Source organism: Pleurodeles waltl, chromosome 9 (assembly GCF_031143425.1).
Source record: "Pleurodeles waltl isolate 20211129_DDA chromosome 9, aPleWal1.hap1.20221129, whole genome shotgun sequence".
In the NCBI taxonomy this organism is placed as follows: domain Eukaryota; kingdom Metazoa; phylum Chordata; class Amphibia; order Caudata; family Salamandridae; genus Pleurodeles; species Pleurodeles waltl.
The window spans coordinates 778,672,768-778,696,892 of record NC_090448.1 but is presented as its reverse complement, the minus strand read 5'-3'; the positions used below and the strand labels follow the sequence as shown (position 1 = coordinate 778,696,892).

At 47.3% G+C, this 24,125-nt stretch overlaps 1 protein-coding gene across 2 annotated transcripts in view; it reads right to left on the bottom strand.

The window, feature by feature from the left end:
- LOC138259960 (inhibin alpha chain-like) overlaps positions 1–24,125 on the bottom strand; it is a 214,025-nt gene that overhangs the window by 19,231 nt on the left and 170,669 nt on the right. For both annotated transcript variants that reach the window (XM_069207972.1, XM_069207971.1), the window contains exons 2-4: positions 20,937–21,097; positions 16,078–16,152; positions 1,408–1,562 (exon numbers count right to left, since the gene is read on the bottom strand). In XM_069207972.1, the coding sequence (XP_069064073.1) occupies positions 1,408–1,562; positions 16,078–16,152; positions 20,937–21,060 (354 nt within the window). In that variant the 5' untranslated portion in view covers positions 21,061–21,097. The remainder of the gene's footprint in view (positions 1–1,407; positions 1,563–16,077; positions 16,153–20,936; positions 21,098–24,125) is intronic.

Here is a 24,125-nt window from a genome sequence, read left to right as displayed (position 1 = left end):
GTTAAGCCTGCCTGCTCTGTGCCAAGCAACGAGAGAGTGCGCACAGGATAATTGTGTTGTGACATACCCTGACTAGGATTGTGGTCCCTACTTGGACAAGGGTGTATACTTCTGCCAACTAGACACCCAGTTTCTAACACTTGTATTGCGATCCAGCTCTGGAGTACTCAAGGCCCACAGTTTTTTTATTATTTGAAGTGAAATGTTTAATGCTTAGAGCAGGGGTAGCTCATCCATTTGAGTAGAGAAATTTCTTCCTGCTAATATGCCCCCAGAAATGCCCCAGAGACACAAAATAAAATGGCAATGAAGTTAATTCATTACATTTTATTTTTCGTCAACCCGTCCTGAACTGAGTGTCAGGATGGGATGAGGCCTGCTGAGTGGCAGCAATGGTGGGCTGTCTGTGCACTAGTGTATAGTGTGCATGTCACTTTGGCCGGCTGCCTTGCGACGTCCAGCCTGACATGCACACTATAAACCTCTCAACCCAGCTGTTTAGTTGGGTTGAGAGCCTACAGAAGCCTACAGTGTGTTTGGGAGCTCCGACAGAGGCCACTCCCTCCAGTCCTGCCACTTCTCTCGTGCTGATTAACAGCATGCGAGCAGCACCAGGATTGGTTAAGTAGTTAGCTGGGGCTCTGGATGTGAAGTCAGGAAAAGAAGAGGATTGTTGCAAGCAAGTAACTTTTTATTTACTTTTCTTTTTTTAACTATTTATTTTACGCACCCACCCCTTCACTGCCATAGTTGCCCGTCACCACTGGCTTAGAAGTTTATGTAATACGCTCATACACACTGGGGCTTGCACTGATCTTCTTAAAATATATGAATCACATAAATAAAATAGCTTATGTACTCTCCAAGTCAGTGGTTGAAATGGGTCCATAGAAGTGCAGGTACCCGTTATCCCAGCGGACCTGCTTGATACTGCTAGACGCCGATACTTTCCCATTAACAGTAGTCAATCCTTGCTGTCCCTCTCAAATTGAAGAAATTCAAATGCTTAATAACTATGAGCACCTTCCCATTTAAAGCACTGCTCCTAGAAATGAGGAGCCAATAAGATAATATGCCATTGTGTCCAAAAACGAAAAATCAGGGAAGTCTTTAAATCTTTAAACCCTACAGGAGTATCTATGTGTCTGCACAATAAACAATCCCTCCTCAAGACCCCTCACACAACCGTATTGTGAACGTCCACTGCAATTCGGGCTTTAACACAAAATAGAAAAACCTTTGACCCCCGTTGAGTTGCATGGATCTGTGATAGAGGCACTACACACACACACACATATATATATATATATATATATATATATATATATATATATATATATATATATAAATGCTGATCACTGTTCTATAATTCGGCGGTACAAAGAGGCCTGGTAGCTTGCATGTTACCTGTTGTTCTTGATGCTGGAAGGTTGACAGGCCAACCCTGCAAATCTCGGGCTGAGTGGCGGAGGTGACGTTGACTCCTTGCGCACAGAGGCAGCCCATGCAGTCTGTGTAGAAGAAGAGCTCGGGATGGATGACCCAGCTGTCCCAACCAAGGTCTGTAAAAGTATGACACAGGTGGATTCAGTCAGGGAGGATATCAACCACATACTCATCATAGGAGGCACTCAATCTTGGGGAGACCCATGAGCAGCTTTCAGAATGGTTTGTCTCACACACCCACAAGGCCTGACCCACCATAGCATTCCTATGCTGCACATACACAAACACAAATATACCACTGCATGTGCTCACACACACATAGACAACTGTACGTGCTTTGGTGGCCTTTACCCTTCCCCTCCTGCTTCTCCATTTCCCTTCTTTAGTCAGAGCCATCTTGGGGATTTTTGGGGCCCTGGGCCAAACATATTTTTGTGCCTTTTAGTAATAACCTTGAAATATTACCTATTTTCAACTAATTAAAGTCCTCACAATGAGCAATGGGGGCTAGTACACTTATATGTAGAAAAAGGTTTAAAGGCAGGAGTAAACAGAGAGGGGTGACAGAAGAAGTAAAGAAAACTATGAGACAGAAAGCTAGATGAGGCAGAGGATGAGCGGTAGGAGGGTCATAGACCGAGAGATAATACACAGATAGTTAGATGGAGGGGAATATAGAGAAGACAGGTAAAGAGTATTTCAGGAATTAATGATTGGTTAGGAAGAGAGGGAAGAGGTACAACAAGTCAGAGACAAAGACAGAGAGATTCAAATTTCTTTTTGTTAGAAATGGGGTCTTTGGTTAGCAGTCAGGTTACCCCCTGTCCAAGCAAGAACCCTCACACTAGTTACGGTAAAAGAGAATCACACTCAACTAATCCCTGCTTAGCCCCTTGGTAGCTTGGCACGAGCAGTAGGCTTAACTTCAGAGGGCTAGGTGTAAAATATTTATACCAACACACACATTAACTTAATGAAATCACTACAAAATGACACAGCACAGGTTTAGAAAAATAGGAAATATTTATCTAACCAAAACAAGACCAAAACGACAAAAATCTGCAATACACAAGTCAAGTCATCAATTAAAAACCAAAAAGAGACTTCATGTCATTTTAAACACACACTAACGTTGTTATCGTGAAAATGTACCTTGGGTGCATCAAAAATAACCCTGCACGGGTGAGTGTGCGTCGAAAAGGGCTTGCAATGCATCGATTTCACTCACAAGCGAGACCTTGCGTTGTTTCTCCTTTCGTTGGGTCAGGCTGCGTCGTTTCTTCTCTCCACAGGAGAGCAATGCGTCGATCAGGTCAGCACTCTTGGGTCCGGGCGGGCCTTGCGTTGTTTTTACCTGCCCAGCGGTGTTTGCGTTGGAAATCCATCCACATGATGATCCGAAAACCACGCAGCATGGGTTGCGATCTCACCAGCCTCTGCCAGCGATGCTGGGCAGCATTTCCTCAGCTCCGTGCGTTGATTCTTTGGTCATGTTGCAGTCGAGTGTCGATTTTCAGCCGCGTAGCCGGTGGCGCAGCGATTTTTCAGCCGCAGATCGGAGTCACATCGATCTTTTCCCCGCACGGCGTTTCTTCCTCTTAGGCTGCCAGCTTCTCCTCTCAGGGTCCCAGGAACTGGATGGGCACCACAGGGCAGAGTAGGAGTCTCTCCAGAGTCTTTGCTGTCCCTGAGACTTCAAACAACAGGAGACAAGCTCTAAATCAAGCCCTTGGAGATCTTCACAAGATCGAAGGTACACAAGGTCCAGTCTTTGCCCTCTTACTCTGGCAGAAGCAGCAACTGCAGGATAGCTCCACAAAGCACAGTCACAGGCAGGGCCGTTCTTCTTCCTCAGCTCTTCAGCTCTTCTCCAGGCAGAGGTTCTTCTTGGTTTCCAGAAGTGTTCTAAGGGTTTTGGGTGCACTTCTTATACCTAATTTCTCCTTTGAAGTAGGCCTACTTCAAAGCAAAGTCTCTTTTGAATGTGAAATCCTGCCTTGCCCAGGCCAGGCACCACACACTCACCAGGGGGTTGGAGACTGCATTGTGTGAGGGCAGGCACAGCCCTTTCAGGTGTGAGTGACCACTCCTGCTCACCGTCCTAGGACAGATTGCTCATCAGGAAATGCAGACTACACCCCAGCTACCTTTGTGTCAAAGTCTTGTGTGAGGTGCAACCAGCCCAACTGTCAAGCTGACCCAGACAGGAAATCCACAAACAGGCAGAGTCACAGAAATGGTTTAAGCAAGCACATTCTCACTTTCTAAAAGTGGCATTTTCAAACACAATCTTAAAATCAACTTTACTAAAAGATGTATTTTTAAATTGGGAGCTCAGAGACCCCAAACTCCATATGTCCATCCGCTCCCAAAGGGAATCTACACTTTAATCTGATTATGTTAACCTATGAGAGGGACGGGCCTTGTAACAGTGAAAAACGAATTTAGCAATATTTCACTGTTAGGACATATAAAACACAGTACTATATGTCTTACCTCAACCATCCACTGCACCCTGCCTTCGGGGCTACCGAGGGCCTGCCTTAGGGGTGCCTTAGACGTAAGAAAAGGGAAGGTTTAGGCCTGGCAAGTGGGTGCACTTGCCAAGTCGAATTTATAGTTTAAAACTGCACACACAGACACTGCAGTGGCAGGTCTGAGACATGATTACAGAGCTACTTATGTGGGTGGCACAACTAATGCTGCAGGCCCACTAGTAGCATTTGATTTACAGGCCCTGGGTACCTCTACTGCACTGTACTACAGGCTTATTAATAAATCAAGTATGCCAATCATGGATAAACCAATTAAATACACATTTTGTAAAGGAGCTCTTGCACTTGAGCACTGGTTAGCAGTGGTAAAGTGCCCAGAGTAACAAAAACAGCAAAATCACAGTCCAGCACACATCAACACCCTTGGAAACAGAGGCAAAAACTTAAGGGAGACCATGCCAAGGATGAAAAGTCTAATACTTTTCTACACTTATGTCTTTAGGTTGCATTGTGTCTGTTTCTATCACAACACATTTGGGGCATATGAAATAAGAAAAAAGGGAAATAATACAATATTTAAAAACATTGAAAACACCATCACTATGATTAGCACCTACAGAGTACCTGGATAATGCATGATATTCAAGTTAAAATATGCTATTTAATTGCAGTTTACTGGTAGCAGTTTGTAAGATCACATAAATAGATTAGACGGATTTTGGTTCATAAGCACAAAACTGTAGTTAATTCATTGCACTGGTTACTTGTCTTTAAGGCCCTTATTAGGAGTAGCCACTTAAGTTTTGTTGGGGTCAATAACAGTAGTAAGCAGCCAATTAGAATTACGAGATTTGAGGGAATGATGCATACCTCTTTACACTCACCTAAGTTTGCCTGATAAGGGGCACGTTGTGCCAAGACCAGATTTAGAATCCAGTGATACTGCATTAAGGCAATTATCACAGAGATCGTAGAGCCTCAATTTTAGAAGCGCATTTTAGCTTGGCATCTTTTCTGATGTGACTATTGATTTTACACTCATGTGATGATGTACTGCAAAGATGCTGTATATCAGGCTTATTCCTTGCAAGCACTGCTGCAATGCCGTCTGTACACTTCATCCAAGGGTAGAGCCATACAGAAAAGTGATGTCCTTGCATATAAGTGTCCTTTGGAACAGCTCAGAAGCCACAGGTATATCATTCTATCAACTCTGCACCTCTGACACAGTGCTATGTTTTATTATATAAACCACCTTTGTGTTACATTCGGGAGAGAAGCACATCGGCTAGGATTGTCCTGGAGCACCATGCCCTGTGTCCGAGATGCAGCTTTGCTGACACTGATTTCTATCATCCAAGGGACCATAGCCTGCCCTACACCAGGCAGATTTCTTGGCTTCCCAATTCATCTTACCCAGGTTTGGGGGTTAGGCTATCCCAACTGATCTGTCAGAGGGTACTCCCACTATGATCACGATAGTGTAGGTAGCAGCAGATAGGAATGTACCAATCTAATAATTCTAACATGGTTGGATTGTGTATCTTTTTCACCATTTTGGTATTGCTGGTTACCATGCTTTGTTTCCTCTGCCTAGTAGTTACAGCTCATGTGTTCTATACAATAATAAAATTACTGTACAAAAATGTTGAAAAATACATCTTGTATCGTTCTTATGCCCTGGTTTGGGTGTGCAAAGTAACATTGAAAAGGTAGATCTGTTTCTGCGATTTCTTTGAGAATCTGAGTAGTCATGTTTGAGGTTGCAGACACCATCTGGTATGGTATGTGGTATGTTTAGGGGTTCAGCTGGGGCATTGTGAGCTAGCCAGAAATAGTGCCAGCTTTTCTTAATGGTACTGATGGACACAGTCCCTCTAACTAGAAGTTTATTTTGACCAAACGCACAGTCCTACTTAATTTGTAGGAACCACATTAAATAACAGAACTAGTGCTACTGATTTCAGCCAATCATTCTCTGAACATAAATCCGGCTGCAACAAGGTTATGTCCCCAGAACGGTCAATAGCTATGCACACTCAGGAATAGTTGTCCCTTTGGTTATCCCTGATTCTGGCTTAAAATTCTTTACCATTTAATTTAAATTGGTGGTAAAACTAATCAGGGAGCCTCTAGTAGTTGGAGTGCAAAAGGTGGGGAGTTGGCAGGCCTTCTCAGGACAGGACAGATCCCTGTGTGCCACAGGGGAGCTCTGCATACTACACTGATAGAGAAGAAGGGGTTTGGGTGGGACCGGCCACCTCCTCTGCCTGCATTCCCTGCAATTTTAGATGGTGTAGACCTGGCCCCTTTTAATTTCTGGTGCAGGAACAAAGACTATTTTTGATCTGTAGAATGTATCACTCTTTAAAATGTATACCACATCGCCAGATTGTCAATCAGGGTCTGAGGGATTAACTCAGAATCCCTCTAAAATTCTACACCCCTCAGAAACCTCTGATATTGTTAACTTTCAGGGTGCAGATTTAAAACCCATGAATTTGGTGAGCTCATAATGAGGCTTTAAGTGTTCAGATTCAGAGCTATCTTTGCTCTGATTGTCGGCTCATGTGGGTCTTAGAGAACCCATTAGGGCTTAAGCCGAGCAGATTGCTTGGCGTTCAATGAGGTCAAAATAGAGCTTATGTTACTTTGGAGCTAATACGAAGTCTCCTGTTGTCTCCTCGAAGACTAATTAATCCAAATCAGGACATAATTTTTGATTAAATTTGATTTTTGTTTCGTTCCAAAGCCTAATATGGCCACCAAAAATGTCAAATTGTGTACTGAGACTGTACCAAATCCTGTCACACATGAACCTACCCCATCCGGAAGAGGTGTTGTCACTACTAACTCATGGACGTTCCATCAATGCTGATATTTACATCCTGTTATAGCAAACAGTAAATTATATAATTGATTGGTAGACATGATAGTCTTTATACTAGACAAAACTGTTGAAGTCGATAATGACGATCAAAAGGGAGTATTTTGCAGCATCAGGTTAAATTGTAGAAGCAATTGACTGACTTAGAAATTCAGGTTTTATAATCTTAGCTACTGGGCAATTCAGTAAAATTGGTTGAAGGTCTTAAAACCCCAGATTTAGGATGCACAAAACTGACAAGAGCACAATGGGGCATAATAAACTCAGCCAACTAAAATAAAAAATAGAGCATTGAGACAGCCATCTTTGGGCCAGATCACATTCCATCTTTCTTTACATAAGGTCCTTCCTACGTAACTTGGGTACATCCTGTCTACAACACCAGTGACCTGCTTTCTTTCTTGCCTACCCATCATGTTCTATAACGTGTCATCTGCATGTCCAGCAATCTCTCTCCATTGTCCCCGAGATTTCCCATGGGGTATTTTCTCCGGTATTTTGTCGCGCGACTCAGTATTTTCTTGGGTATTTTGTCGCGCGACTCAGTATTTTCTTGGGTATTTTGTCACGCGCCTCTCACGCTCGCTCACCCATTACCTTCCTGTTGTTTCTCAGACTCTATACGCTCTTATCTCATCAAATCATTAACATTTATAAAGCGCGCTACTCACCCGTGCGGGTCTCAAGGCGCTAGGGGGGAAAGGGGGGGTTATCGCTGCTCGAACAGCCAAGTCTTTAGGAGTCTCCGGAAAGCGGAGTGGTCCTGGGTGGTCCTGAGGCTGGTGGGGAGGGAGTTCCAGGTCTTGGCCGCCAGGAAGGAGAAAGATCTCCCACCCGCCGTGGAGCGGCGGGTGCGAGGGACGGCAGCAAGTGCGAGGCCAGCGGAGCGGAGGGGGCGGGTGGGGACGTAGAAGCTGAGGCGTCTGTTGAGGTATTCCGGTCCCTTGTTGTGGAGGGCTTTGTGTGCGTGGGTGAGAAGACGGAAGGTGATCCTTTTGCTGACTGGGAGCCAATGCAGGTGTCTCAGGTGTGCGGAGATGTGGCTGTTGCGGGGTACGTCGAGGATGAGGTGGGCCGAGGCGTTTTGGATGCGTTGCAGGCGGTTTTGGAGTTTGGCGGTGGTCCCGGCGTAGAGGGTGTTGCCGTAGTCCAGGCGACTCGTGACAAGGGCGTGGGTCACGGTTTTTCTGGTGTCGGCGGGGATCCAGCGGAAGATCTTGCGGAGCATGCGGAGAGTGAGGAAGCAGGCGGAGGACACGGCGTTGACTTGCTTGGTCATGGTGAGAAGAGGGTCCAAGATGAAGCCGAGGTTGCGGGCGTGGTCTGCGGGGGTCGGTGCGGTGCCGAGGGCCGTGGGCCACCAGGAGTCGTCCCAGGCGGACGGGGTGTTGCCGAGGATGAGGACTTCCGTTTTTTCAGAGTTCAGCTTTAGGCGGCTGAGCCTCATCCAATCTGCGACGTCCTTCATACCCTCTTGTAGGTTGGTCTTGGCGCTGGCGGGGTCCTTGGTGAGGGAGAGTACAAGTTGGGTGTCGTCGGCGTAGGGGGCTCATGTAGACATTGAAGAGTGTCGGGCTGAGCGATGAGCCTTGAGGTACGCCGCAGATGATCTTGGTGGGTTCTGAGCGAAACAGAGGGAGGTAAACTCTTTGGGAGCGGTTAGCGAGGAAGGAGGCGATCCAGTCCAGGGCCTGGCCTTGGATCCCGGTGGAGCGTAGGCGGGTGATTAGGGTGCGGTGACAGACGGTGTCAAAGGCAGCCGAGAGGTCGAGGAGAATGAGGGCGACTGTTTCACCGTTGTCCATCAGGGTTCTGATGTCGTCTGTGACTGAGATGAGGGCGGTTTCCGTGCTGTGGTTGGTTCGGAATCCGGTTTGTGAAGGGTCGAGCAGGTTGTTGTCTTCCAGGAAGGTGGTCAGCTGTTTGTTGACGGTCTTTTCTATTACCTTGGCTGGGAAAGGTAGAAGAGAGATGGGGCGGAAGTTTTTCAGGTCGCTTGGGTCAGCCGTAGGTTTCTTTAGTAGGGCGTTGACTTCAGCGTGCTTCCAGCATTCGGGGAAGGTAGCAGAAGAAAAAGAAGAGTTGATGACGGTCTGGAGGTGCGGGGCGATGATGTCGTCGGCTTTGTTAAAGATGAAGTGCGGGCAGGGGTCCGAAGGGGCGCCAGAGTGGATAGAGTTCATGATGGATTTGGTTTCTTCCGTGTTGATGTGGGTCCAGTTGTTGAGGGTGGTGTCCGGGGAAGCGGGTTCAGTGGTGTATGGTTGGGTCTGGTGTCCGAAGCTGTCGTGGAGGTCGCTGATCTTGCGATGGAAGAAAGTGGCGAGGGATTCGCACAAATCCTGTGAGGGCGTGACGGCGTTGGCGCTGGCGCTGGGGTTGGAGAACTCTTTGACGATGCTGAAGAGTTCTCTGCTGTTGTGGCTGTTTTTGTCTAGTCTGTCGGTGAAAAAGTTCCTTTTGGCAGTGCGGATCAGGTGGTGGTGTTCGCGTGTAGCGTTCTTGAGGGCGGTCATGTTGTCAGCGGTGTGGTCCTTGCGCCAGGCCTTCTCAAGGGCACGACAAGTTTTCTTTGATTCTTTGAGGGTGTCAGAGAACCAGAGAGGTTTTTTGGTGTTGGTCTATCGATGCGTGCGTTTGAGGGGAGCAAGGTTGTCAGCGCAGTTGGAGATCCAGTTTGTGAGGTTGAGAGCTGCGTCGTTGGGGTCGGTGGTGAGGGTGGGTTGGTTGGCGGCGAGAGCGGAGAAGAGTTGCTCTTCAGGGATCTTGTTCCACTGTCGATGAGGGATGGGTTGAGTGCGGAGGTGGGAGGTCTCGCGTCGGAATGTGAAGTGGACGCAGCTGTGGTCGGTCCAGTGTAGGGCAGAGGTGTGGCTGAAGAAGACGTGTTTGCTGGCGGAGAAGATAGGGTCGAGCGTGTGTCCGGCGATGTGGGTGGCGGTGTTCACCAGTTGTTTGAGGCCGAGGTTGGCGAGGTTGTCGAGCAGGGTGGTGGTGTTGGGGTCGTTCTTTTGTTCCAGATGGAAGTTGAGGTCGCCTAGGAGGATGTAGTCCGGTGAGGCGAGGGCGTGCGGGGAGATGAAGTCGGCGATGGCGTCGCTGAAAGAGGCGCGAGGTCCGGGAGGACGGTAGACGAGGGATCCTCTGAGGGGGTGGTCCTTGGGTCGGTGCGAATCTGAAAATGCAGGTGTTCAGCGGCGAGGGGGGGGGGTCTTCGGTGGAGGTGGTGACGCTGATGGAGTCTTTGAAGATGATGGCGACACCTCCTCCTACTTGGTTGGTGCGGTCTTTTCTGGAGATCTTGTAGCCTTCGGGGATGGCGGGGTAGCGATGTCTGGAGCAGAGGAGGCGTTCATCCATGTCTCCGTGATGAAGGCGACGTCCGGGGCTGTGGAGTCCAGGAGGTCCCAAAGTTCAACGGCGTGCTTGTGGACGGAACGAGCGTTGATCAGGATGCACTTGAGGTGGTTGATGGCGCGTGGGCTTGTGGTCGTGGTAGTTGCGTGGTGGAAGATGCGTTTGCAGGAGTTGCAGGCGAAGGGTCCATGGGTGCGTTTGGGGTGAGCTAGGAAGCAGGTTTTGGAGCGCCCTGGGTTGAGGGCGTGGAGGGTGGTGGGGTCGTAGCGGATCAGCGGGGCTTGGGGGAGCTGGGGACCAGGGGTCGTGGCGCTGGGCGCGGGCCAGGCGCGGACGGGCGCAGACGGGCTTGCCTCTGGCGCGCCTCCGGCGCGCCAGCGGCGTGCCCGCTGCGCAGTCGCGCAGCGGCCGCCATAAGAGGTAGGAGGGGGGGGGGAGGGGTCAGCTGGGGGCGAATGGGAGCTGGGGGGCGGGGGCGTGCAGGAGGTCGCGGCGGGAAAGCGCGAGGGAGGGGGGGGGACAGGTAGAGTGAGAGGAGCTGGGGGAGGGGGTTTAGGGTGGAGGAGGGTGAGTGTTAGGAGGTTTGGAGATTAGGGAGAGAGATAGGAGTAGGGTTGTGAAGATAGGGGAGGGGGGGTTGTAGAGGTGGGTGAGGGAGAGAGGTAGAGTGAGAGGATAGGGAGATAGGTAGTAGAGGGGGTGGCGGGAGGGGGGGAGAGATAGAGAAATAGATAGAGAAAATAGAGAAGTCGATAGATAGGGAAATAGATAGATAGACAGATAGGTAGGTAGGAGGAGGTGGAGAGTGGGGGAGTTAGATAGTGAGATAGGGAGCTAGAGAGATAGGAAGATAGGAGGAGTGAGGGAGGTAGATAGCGAACGGGTTAGCTAGGGGTGAGAGAGGGGGAGGCGAGTGAGGGAGGGGGATGAGGAAGGAGCAGGAGGGCAGGCTCGGGGGAAGAAGACGGAGGAGGTAGAAGAGCCGAAGACAGGAGAACAGAAGACAGAGGAACAGAAGACAGAAGAACAGAAGACCGGAAGAGCAGAAGGGCAGAAGACAGAAGAACAGAAGATCGGAAGAGCAGAAGAACAGAGAAGAACAGAGAAGAACAGAGAAGAACACAGAAGAACCGAGAAGAAGAACACAGAAGCACCGAGAAGAACAGAGAAGAAGAACACAGAAGACCGGAAGAACACAGAAGAACAGACGGGAAGAACAGAAGAACAGAAGAGAAGAACAGAAGAACACAGAAGAAGATTGCAGAGGGGGAGCGAGGAGGAAGAGACAGAGAGGAGGAAAAGAAGCAGGAGCAGGAGAGAAGGTGAGTGGCGCGGGGCAGGGCGAGGGGCTGGGAGGAGGGGGGTACTTACAGTTAGGTGGGTCTCAGGAACACAGGAACTCGGGAACTTGGAGGAGCTGCAGCGGCAGGGGGAGCGACCTACCCTTGGGTCAAGGGTCGCTACCACTGTCGCGCAGCGGCCGCCATAAGAGGTAGGAGGGGGGGGGAGGGGTCAGCTGGGGGCGAATGGGAGCTGGGGGGCGGGGGCGTGCAGGAGGTCGCGGCGGGAAAGCGCGAGGGAGGGGGGGGGACAGGTAGAGTGAGAGGAGCTGGGGGAGGGGGTTTAGGGTGGAGGAGGGTGAGTGTTAGGAGGTTTGGAGATTAGGGAGAGAGATAGGAGTAGGGTTGTGAAGATAGGGGAGGGGGGGTTGTAGAGGTGGGTGAGGGAGAGAGGTAGAGTGAGAGGATAGGGAGATAGGTAGTAGAGGGGGTGGCGGGAGGGGGGGAGAGATAGAGAAATAGATAGAGAAAATAGATAGAGAAGTCGATAGATAGGGAAATAGATAGATAGACAGATAGGTAGGTAGGAGGAGGTGGAGAGTGGGGGAGTTAGATAGTGAGATAGGGAGCTAGAGAGATAGGAAGATAGGAGGAGTGAGGGAGGTAGATAGCGAACGGGTTAGCTAGGGGTGAGAGAGGGGGAGGCGAGTGAGGGAGGGGGATGAGGAAGGAGCAGGAGGGCAGGCTCGGGGGAAGAAGACGGAGGAGGTAGAAGAGCCGAAGACAGGAGAACAGAAGACAGGAGAACAGAAGACAGAAGAACAGAAGACAGAAGAGCAGAAGACCGGAAGAGCAGAAGACAGAAGAACAGAAGAACAGAAGAACAGAAGAACAGAAGATCGGAAGAGCAGAAGAACAGAGAAGAACAGAGAAGAACACAGAAGAACCGAGAAGAAGAACACAGAAGCACCGAGAAGAACAGAGAAGAAGAACACAGAAGACCGGAAGAACACAGAAGAACAGAAGGGAAGAACAGAAGAACAGAAGAGAAGAACAGAAGAACACAGAAGAAGATTGCAGAGGGGGAGCGAGGAGGAAGAGACAGAGAGGAGGAAAAGAAGCAGGAGCAGGAGAGAAGGTGAGTGGCGCGGGGCAGGGCGAGGGGCTGGGAGGAGGGGGGTACTTACAGTTAGGTGGGTCTCAGGAACACAGGAACTCGGGAACTTGGAGGAGCTGCAGCGGCAGGGGGAGCGACCTACCCTTGGGTCAAGGGTCGCTACCACTGTCGCGCAGCGGCCGCCATAAGAGGTAGGAGGGGGGGGGAGGGGTCAGCTGGGGGCGAATGGGAGCTGGGGGGCGGGGGCGTGCAGGAGGTCGCGGCGGGAAAGCGCGAGGGAGGGGGGGGACAGGTAGAGTGAGAGGAGCTGGGGGAGGGGGTTTAGGGTGGAGGAGGGTGAGTGTTAGGAGGTTTGGAGATTAGGGAGAGAGATAGGAGTAGGGTTGTGAAGATAGGGGAGGGGGGTTGAAGAGGTGGGTGAGGGAGAGAGGTAGAGTGAGAGGATAGGGAGATAGGTAGTAGAGGGGGTGGCGGGAGGGGGGGAGAGATAGAGAAATAGATAGAGAAAATAGATAGAGAAGTCGATAGATAGGGAAATAGATAGATAGACAGATAGGTAGGTAGGAGGAGGTGGAGAGTGGGGGAGTTAGATAGTGAGATAGGGAGCTAGAGAGATAGGAAGATAGGAGGAGTGAGGGAGGTAGATAGCGAACGGGTTAGCTAGGGGTGAGAGAGGGGGAGGCGAGTGAGGGAGGGGGATGAGGAAGGAGCAGGAGGGCAGGCTCGGGGGAAGAAGACGGAGGAGGTAGAAGAGCCGAAGACAGGAGAACAGAAGACAGAAGAACAGAAGACAGAAGAACAGAAGACCGGAAGAGCAGAAGGGCAGAAGACAGAAGAACAGAAGATCGGAAGAGCAGAAGAACAGAGAAGAACACAGAAGAACCGAGAAGAAGAACACAGAAGCACCGAGAAGAAGAACACAGAAGCACCGAGAAGAACAGAGAAGAAGAACACAGAGGACCGGAAGAACACAGAAGAACAGAAGGGAAGAACAGAAGAACAGAAGAGAAGAACAGAAGAACACAGAAGAAGATTGCAGAGGGGGAGCGAGGAGGAAGAGACAGAGAGGAGGAAAAGAAGCAGGAGCAGGAGAGAAGGTGAGTGGCGCGGGGCAGGGCGAGGGGCTGGGAGGAGGGGGGTACTTACAGTTAGGTGGGTCTCAGGAACACAGGAACTCGGGAACTTGGAGGAGCTGCAGCGGCAGGGGGAGCGACCTACCCTTGGGTCTCATAGACAACAAAATGACCCTATAATGTGGAATCTCTGTGTCTGGATCATAATTCGAGCACTGAAGTTAGTAAGCGGGTGAGCAGCTGCGGTATTGGGGAATTATTCAGACCTATGCGCAGCTAATTGCGGTCCATACACCCGATTCAGCCGTGAAGGCTGCTCTGAGGCCATCCACCGATAAGGCAGCTGCTAGGGGTGTATACAGGCACCTCTAGGGAATTAGGAAGGCAAATGCCTCTATTGTGGGTTTCCGGCTCTGCGTGTGCTTCCACTAGGCTTAAATTCCATTTTCTGCAGACCATACACAGCTGACCAGGATGGGCGAGACTTTCAACACATCCCGTAATTTTAGGTAGTAGCATGTTCTGTGTTGGGATTTATCTGCCTATGTTTATTTACAGTGTTAAATGTAAAACTACTAATTGTTCTTATGATCATTGTTTAAAAACTTGATAAAGTTACACCAAAAAGTACAATTACAATTCACAGAATAGGCTAAAAGACCAGATCTGAGTAAAGGCGTATACTCATGGCTAATACTAATAGAACATAAATGAATGAGGGCCTGAAAGAAGCGGCACACTCAAAGCTGGCCTCTTTCTATGACTGCTTGAGCATTGTTGTAATAGGGGGCTTGGGGCACAACCGGTGTGTGCACCAACTTTCTGCGTTTCCGGGCACTTTGGTATTACAGACGCTACATGGTCACTTCTGTAATACAAATTGCACCCGCACACATATAGCAAGATCATCAGTGGCATTCCCTCATCTGCATGGGGGTGTGGCACCTTGCCTCTGGGATGGCATGTAATATGGATGCAGCTGAAGAGGCAAAAAAGGACATTAGAAGGCACACTGACTGCGCCACAAACAGAGCTCCCTCTGAGAGCAGCAAAAAGGGGTTGCGTGGACTCACCAGACATTCCCTTAAAGGCGCAGTCACTCACCTGCAGTGGGATCTCTGGCGCGTAATATGCGGCGGGCCACACTGTTCCTGTATGGGGTAGGTGCACCTCGTTAAAGGGGCATCGCAGCGCAAACAGAGACAGCGCACCCTTTACACGATGAGGGGCCAAGGTCTTCAGAAAACAGTGAGTGCACACATTTAAAGAAACAACCTTTAGCGCAGATATCCACGGATTGTGGCAAGCTAAAATAAATCAATGACCTCTCACTATTCTGGGCTGCTGCTGCCTCTGACTGAGCTGCCGTGCTTAGCTTCTCGTCCCTGTGCGCGTTTCCTGGCCTCAGGCTGGGCTGAGCCCAAAGGCTTCCACAGAGGAAGAGAAGGGCGTTCCTCCCCAGGCAGGGCCCCCAGGTGAAATATGATTCTCTCCTGGTCAGCAGAGCTGTGGTCCTGGATGCGGAACAAACATATCTCGGGTACCACCAGGGCTTTGTGCCACTTCAAATAAAAATGGTGGTTCCTAAATAAATGTTAAAACTACTTCGTGCAAACATCATACCTTTTAATGTCCTCTTAATTGACCTCAAACTTGGGTTTCACATTACCCCATCTCTTTCGTCTTCTTTCTCTCCCCACCCAATGCCTGTGCTCTGTTACAGCTGATAGCAGTGCAGCCTTTTTGTTACTCCTCCAGATTCCTGCTTTCTCCCTTTGTGACAGCTCTGCAGCCTTTTCTTCCTCAGTCTTTCTGATCTATGTGTTTTTCCTTTCTTGTGCTTGGTAAAAATCGGAGGTGGAAAAATAAGTGCTGGTCCCCAAAAATAAAGTGCGGGTGCACGCACCGGATCAAATTAAGCACTGAACAAAATGCACCATTTTTCTCAAAAATTTGTTGGGGAGGTGGACCACCTTCTCAACCCGCCTCGCGGGAGTACAAAACTTGCCAGTGCTGCTTCTGATTCCCAGTTCATCCCTGCCAAGAGAAGTTTGTGAGCTGGCAGAGTTCCCCAAGCACCAAGGCGGAAAAGAAGAAATGTGCCTGACTGCAGAGAAGAATGCACATATTTCTATTATCTTAACTTGCTTTCTAAACACTCAAGAGCAATACAAAAATAAACAGAAGGAGTTTGACTTGGACCTAAAATTGAGAATGTAATTTCTGCCGATTTCCTAAGTTTTTGCTGCAAAAACTGAAAAATATTTCTGCAAATTCTTACACACTTTGCAAAGAAGGTGCGCTTTTCTACAAGCCTACTCGAGCACTGGTACTCCATTTCTTTGTAAGAAGAGTATATATATGAAGTTATTTTTAGAATGAAATACACGCATACTTCTTCAAGCATTATTGAATACTTTACCATTTATCGTGACTCGGTAGGATATCTCTGTGCAGTTCAGTTTTCTAGTCAAAAACGCCTCATCGGAAGAAATATCTGCAAAAATAAATAACTGCTTAACTGTACATGTAAATTGACATTGTGTCAAACCTAGTAATATTTACGTATGACGAAGTTTTACAGATTATAATTTCAGTACCAACGGTCCCTTAAGGCAGCTTCTCCCATTCCACACAGACCAGGGTCCATCAGTTTATGTGTCCAGAGACTGAACAGTCCTCATCTACAACTTGGATTATCACTTTCCAGTCCTGTAGGAGGTGAAGGCGATTAGGAAATTTGTGGCAAATATTGTCCTTGGAACCAGAGATGGCAGTTACGATTGTAAGCTCACTGCATTTTGTCAAGTGCAGTAAGTAAACAAAGTTATAGAAGTGTCAAACGATGTCAAAGCATAGCATTTTGACAGGAAAGGTGGCCTTTAAGTACAGGACCTAAGAAATCACTATGGTGCAAGAGTTCATGTGGAGCAAGGCAGCGAAAAGTGTGCCAGTGCGGGGGGAAAGAGAGACTGTGCCACATCTTAGGAGATGGGCACTTGTTCTGCTCTCGCCCTTTGACACATGGCAGAGGATGAACTTTGTGTGCTGCCTGCACTGTGCCACTTTTTCAAAATGTTCACCCCTTGTACTAGGGCTTTGACTTCAGGGGATAGCGAAGCTGAACGTCCAAGTCTTGTTGTGGGAGGGTTGTGCGAAGCAGAACATATAGTTCAGATAGTAAAAGTATCACGCACACTAAATATACTGTCCAAGCGGTTTTTGTTCTTGTAGATAAATGAAATAGGATTTTATTTACTCTAGAAAATACGTGTGGTAACTTCAGGAAGTCTTGTGCCATTAATCTTAACTATAGTGTAAGTATTGCGCTTTTATGAGCCTTCTTGTGCCTTGTGTACTGCCCAAACAGGGTACAGTTATGAGTCTAATTGAAAACATACAGATAAATACCACTGTTAGATTCTTCCACACGGTTTGCTTAGTTCAGGGATGAAGGGAAGGCCCACCACTCCAAGCAGGTTGTGTCTGGGACTGCTATAACCCTACTCTGCCGGAGGTGGGCAAGGGTCACTGATGGCCTGTCCTGCATGCTTGGGGAAGGCAGTTTTACTGTAGTGGGTAAAAAAGGAGAAACAGCAGGACAGAGCCACACGGGCCCCTCCTTGTGGTAGTGACGACCAGGGGTGGTGCACCCACCACCATGATGAGTGGCACTGGAAAAGGGGCCTCTCAACAGGATTCAGTGTTGATGTCACGAGGGTCTGGAATGAAGCAACCATCACAGAGACACTTAGGTCCTCACGCTTCTTCTCTCCACCACCGAGAGGAAACGATGCAATGTCAATGGCTGAGCCACATGGTCACTCATGCTACTTTGAGTGTGGCTGACAGACCAAAAATGCAGCTGGTTCTCACACAGACCTTCACTTTTCTTGTAGGTCAATCTTCGGTAGCTTCTCATGGTCTCAGTCAACCTCTTTCTGGCAGCACACATGGAGGCTAGACTTACAGCCCGATTCACGAAGGACTTACATAGTAAAATTATAGTTGCAAAGTCTCCATCTCATGGCGGAATCTCCGTACTGCACACTATCTCCAGTATACCATGCAGAGATTCCGCTACAAGTGTTGAGACTCTGCACTTGGAACTTTACTATACATACGTCCCTCTGTGAATTGGGCCCAAGTATCTGAATTTGCACCCGGCAGGTTCTCCACACAGCAGACAATCTAGCCAATTCACTTTCTACTAAGCGCAGAAATAGCTAGTCGTTTTCAGTGATAGAGTTTAGATGTCACCCATCTGGTGAATGCAGACGCATATTCTATCTCTGGTTTCAGCTGTCCAATAAACAGGTGGAGAACTCTTCCAAGTAAAAGGGTACACTACATACACCAAAGAGGTTGACTTGTTGCCAGTACAGACATCTGAACGCCAAAGCAAGAGGCCACTATGATTTAAAATTACCCGTACAATTCTAGGGGGGAGACCATAAAAAAACTACATTTAATCCATGTGTGACCCTTTCCCATCTAACCGGAGTACAGGGGAACTAATACTCTTTTATAGATTGGGCACATATGACCTCGAGCCAATCAGATGAGGTTGCTGTTTGCTGCCTTCTCGGGTAGAACAGGACATAGCATGCAGGGGGTGGGCAGGTAGCCCATTTTTTATGTTTAAGGTGTGCAGCCTTTGCCCTCTCCTTGGCAACAGTTATTCTTCAAGTACTCCTTCTCTCAGACACCGTGCTGACCTGCTGGGAATGCCTTGGTCCAAGCCAAGTAAGCAGAAATAATCTGTCCTGCTCGATTCAGTGACGTAAAAATACATTTGGATTTACAATGATTACTCAAGAATGGGTAGAAAAGTTGGCAGGGGCAAACAAGGAAAAGGAAGACAGAAGCACAGATCTCCACCATTTCCTTTGGTTGGAGTACCCTACATCTATAGGAGCTACATACATAGAGTGAAGACCCTGACCCAAGGGTAGTTCCTCCTCTTGTGTTTCTTAGCATTCTCAGGCACACTGCATACATAAAGAGGGGCTAGTGATCATATAACATGCATTCACACTGTAGTTGAAAGGGGTCCACAGCATGACAATTAGGTAGCTGCTCTAAAGCTTTGGAAGGGTCATGGCCTGGTCATATGGACAGCAGTCACTCTTGCTAAGAGGAGTATCTCTTTGGGTGTACCCCTAATACACAACAAAATCTAGTACTCTGTTGGTGACCAAAATATAGAATCACATAGATGGGTAGCTGGATTTATGACAGTCTCTTGCACAAGAAATCATACGCAGGCCGGTGTAATGAGAAACGAAATAACAGGTTGTTGCAAGGAGCATGTGCTAGGTACTTTAGCACCTACATTGTTATACATCATTTCTTGCCATTCTTTCAAGAAATACAAGAGATTTTAACCAGAACTTTTTGCTTTCATCTAAGACAACTTAACATCTCATCTCTCTTGCTTTTGCAAAGGCCAATCTACTTTCAGGAAATTGTGAGAGCAATACATTTGCGCATTTTTGTAAATGAGACATAGATCGTAAATCTTTTTCTCATGTTACTTTTGCTCAAGATTCTTCCAGTTCATCCATTTATTCTTTGTTTCTCAATCTGTTCTCTGCCCTCTCCAGCCTTCCTTTTTCTTTGTCTGTCCCCAGTTCTGCTTACCTTACCTCTTAGATGATTTTCTTATTTCTAGTCATTTGAGCTTGTTATCACTGTCCACTGGTCGCCTGCTTCTCATGGCCTCACCTGAGATATTGGAAAGACTCTTGCCCCCTCACCCCCCTCATATGGAGACTCCCTGGTGTCATGCTCGTTGGCAAACCTTGTTTGACTATGGTGTCTCCATAATCTACCAATGTTCGAACACATATTTCATAGGTTTCTTTGCACATTTTCTTTTGTTCATTTTGAATTTTCTGTTTTTTTATTGAAAAACGTTTAGCTTTAAAAAAAAACAACTGTGTGCTTGTTTTCAAAGTTTATTTTATTTTTAATAAACTCGGGAATTTTAGCTGTTGCTTAATTTGAAGGTCCGGCATGTTACTAGTATGAATGTAGCTTTTTTTTACTTGCGCTTTTCACAGTGTTCTGACACATCATAGCACATGTGCTTAGGAACATCAGAGGTGAGATGAGTCATGACTTGTTTCAGGCGCTGGTAGTGCACAATGTTTCATATGTGTGCGAATGAAAAAGGGGGCACGCGAAAGAGATGGAGCGAGAAACTGAAAAGTCAGGGACCTAGCTGTACTAAAACAAAAGTTTGCAACAGCAAACAATGGTCCCCCGGGGGAAGTGTAATCCTAAACTTCCACAGCAGTGGTTGTACCACTAAAACCCTGTGACTCAATAGGATTCATTCAGTAGTATATCCATTTTATTAGGAAAAATATACTTAAATTGAACAACTGAAGCAAAATACTAGTGCAGGTGCTCCTAAACAGTGACTGCGCAGTGCAAGTGGGTAATGGACAATGGTCACCACCTGCCTGTCATTGTCAGGTCTTACAGTGATCAGATGTGGCGCGATCTACCTCGCGGGAGGACACCCTGGTGTTATCGCCACCTTTAATGTGCCATGTCTATCTGCTATTTGTTATTAATACGTTCCGCTTCTGGGAAATCTCTCATTTCTCACCACCTGCTTGTTACTGCTATGCTTTACATTGAAAACTTGCCAAGTGCTGTACCCACGGGGAGGCTAGCCAAGGGTTTCTCTCCAACTTAAATGTTCCATGAACATCTTTTGTTTATTATTGATACAATCAGCTTCATTGTAAAGCAGTATTATGCCTATGGGCCGTGTTTGCGATATATAAAATGCCACAAATAAAATAAAATTCCATTGCAGCATTCAGGGTGATGTGATAGGGCACTGACTGGGGGCCTATAGCTTCTTTACAATGATTTCTCACGGAAGGGTTAGAAATATGAGCAACAAATGCATGATATACTCATTATACATTGTATTATGACAAACTATTTAAAGATCACATTTGTTCATGCATGGTCATTCAAAGTACTACAAAAATGGCCCACGCATCCAAATATTTATATATAAAATAAGCAATTTCTTTCTGTATAGAAATTCTGGTCGTGTTCTATCAAAATAGTACACGTCTGGAAAGGAGTACTCATGCTGTCGATTCATAAGATTAAAGTTCTGCTAGTAGCTCAGGCACCTGTTAAAGTACGATAGCTCTGGAAAGAAGTGCTGCTACCACCCTATTAAAGTATAGCAGCTCTGCTCAGAAGTGATAGGTTCACAGAGAGACCTGCAGCAGTGGCTTTGACACTTACTTGGATGCTGGGAGCTTGGTTTCCCCCCCAAATTCATGAGGTGATGGCCCCAGAGATGCCTGAGTGCTGCCGCGCGCCCAGCAGGAATGTGTGGTTCCACCTCCATCCCCATTGCCTGCAACATCTTCCTGCGAATCTCCGACAGCACCCGCGCCCTGCAGCTTCAACGAGACAAAAAGGGAAGCGACTGAGCAGTTTGTTCGTTTTCTTGCTGTATCTACTCCTTTTAGAGAACTGTATACATCTCCCGAGTCCCGCTTAAACTATCCATATGGAACCAAAATTACAAAAAGAAGACATTTTAAAGAAAACTACTTTAGTGGTAAGTTAAAATCTCCTCCTCATCAAGAAAGATGGAATTTATCCCAGGGATAAACACATTTAAAGAAACCTCCAGTGGCCCTATGGCTTCTGTGATCCCTTCAGCCACTCTTGTTTTTTTTTTTTATCGAATGCCACATCTTATTTTAGGACTTTCAGTTTAATTTTAAATATTTTAAGCGCAGACACAAAAATCACAGTGTGCGAAGTGCTAATGTGTCACTTCACATGAGGGCATTTGGTAGCAAAAGAAACGTGTGGTAAGAGGGGTAAGATTACATACATTGCCTAGGTGGTGCTAATTTTTAATGTGATGGTATTTACATTATTACATGCGTCACGTTCACTAACTTGCTTTATTTCTTTTGCAGAAAATAACACGCTCTTACTATAAACATGATGGTACTTACTAAGGCTCCAACAAATTAGCAAATCTTGTGCTCCACTTTACAGAAAATGTGCATGGGCCCTGATGCGATGCAAATCAGAACAAATGGAAACCTTTTTTGTGGTAAAGGTTTTCAGCACCAAAAGTCTTGGCCCTTGCCGTCTGAGGTGGACCTGTGCAAACATCTCAGGCTTTGAAGCAAAGACAGATCAACTAAAATAGCCTGAAATGGCTTCCATTAAAACCTTGCGCCAAGTGAAACCATGTGCACACAATCGGGCCAGCAGTACACCATGTGATATTCTTACGTATAGAACGTGACATAGATAGAAAATATGCTTTTTTACGTAATTTAGCTTCGTTTGGGTGTTAGAATTAGTCTGGAGGGTGTACTTTGACTACAAATCACAAGCTAGACTGCACTGGCTTGTCTTTTTGCTGTAGTGCAAAAGTGTGGTGCAAAACATGCCTTATGTTTGTGTGCCACCAAAGAAGCGTGACCTTTTGTAATTTTGGTGCTGTGCATTTTCTTATCATTCACACTAGACATTTTAGGAACTTTTGACACAGTGCTCTATTGCATGAACGTCAGTAAATACAGAATTAGGTATGTTAACGTAATTCACAGAGGTGTGGAATTTAATAAAATACCTACTTACCCAGGGGACAGGTTGCTTTATAAATCTACTTGTCCTATAAAAAAAAATCACTTGTCCCTTTGGTGCCACGTAGTGTGGCGATAAATTATGGCAGCAATTTCAGTTTATAAGAGCTCAGTTAGCCTTTATCATTATGCCAAGCTACATACTATAGTAGGATTTGAATTCTAACAATTCTCACTTTTTGGCACCTTCTCCATACTGGTGGGATGTACGATGGAACAACACATGCATATATCATGCATGCCTTTACAACGCAGCCTCTACAATGACTGCGTCTTTACCGAGCCCCCCGCCCTAAACTCTAAAACCTACCCCATCCTGTCCTAAAAACTACCCGACCCCCACCACGCCCTAAACCCTAAAACCTATCCTGTCCTAAAAACGACACCACCCTGTCCTAAAAACTACCCTACCCCCGGCCCTAAAACCTACCCCGGACTGTCCTAATAACTACCTGGACCCCCCACCCTAAACACTAAAAAGCTACCATGGTCTGTTCTAAAACCTACCCCGCCTTGTTCTAAAAACTACCCTGACCCCCACCCCGCCCTAAACCCTAAAATCTAAAACCTACCCTGTCCTAAAAACGACCCCATCCTGTCCTAAAAAACTACTCTGACTCCCCGGCCCTGAAATCTAAAACCTACCCCATCCTAAAAACTATTCTGGCCCCCGCACTAAACCCTAAAAGCTACCCTGCCCTGTCCTAAAACCTACCCTTCTCTGTCCTAAAAAGTACCCTGACCCCCCAAACCCTAAAAACTACCCTGTCATGTCCTAAAACCTAGCCCACCCTCCCTAAAAACTACCCAACATCCAGCCCTAAACTCTAGAACCTACCCTGTCCTAAAAATGACCTCAACCTGCCCTAACAACTATCCCAACCCCCTGCCCTAAACCCTAAAACCTACCCTGTCCTAAAAACTACCCCGACCCTCGCCCCCACCCTGAACCCTACAACCTACCAAGCCTTGCCCTAAAAACTACCCCAAACCCTGCCTTTTCCCTAAACCCTAAAGGCTACCCTGCCCTCTCCTTAAACCTGCCCCACCCTTTCTTAAAAACGACCCCAGCCCTCACCCCACCCTAAGCCCTAAAACCTACCCTGTTTCAAAACCTGCCCCACCCTCTCCTAAAAACTACCGGACCCCCGCCCTAAACCCTAAAACCTACCCTAAAAACCACCCCACCCGCCCTAAACCCTAAAAGTTACCCTGCCCCGTCCTAAAAAATCGAACCCGCCCTGTCCTAAAAATTACCAGCACCCTAAACCCTAAAACGTACCCTGTCCTAAAAACTACCCGACCCTGTCCTAAAAAGTACCTCAACACCCCCCCCCAAAACCAGCCCACTTACCTCTCTCTCCTCTGGTCACTGCTCCTTCCTGTTCCACATGGACTGCTCTTTCTCCCGTCACCATGCATATGTCTTGTAATGGAATGTGTGCTAAATGCATAGGTAGTACACGCATATGCGTGATAATGGTAGCTTAGTCAATGCAGAGCATTGCATTGACTGCTTTGTTAGTGATGTTTCCCTACTGGTGTTGGAGGTCGCGTTAAGCAATAGTTCCAGGGCTGGAATGCACTTTGAGTCTGTGCCAACCTACTAACTTGCATGTTTTAGGGGTGTTCACCAGCTCTTCTCTAATCTTTTGTGATACTGAAAAAGGTTAGAAATTTCTCCTGACAAGGGCAGAAATAAATGTCTACCACAGCTTGAAAAAAAGTAGTTGGAGTGAAAGTGAACCTGCAAACGCTCAACACATGCATATTTGCTCATGCTAAAATGCAGTTCACACATATTTTCTAGGAGTAC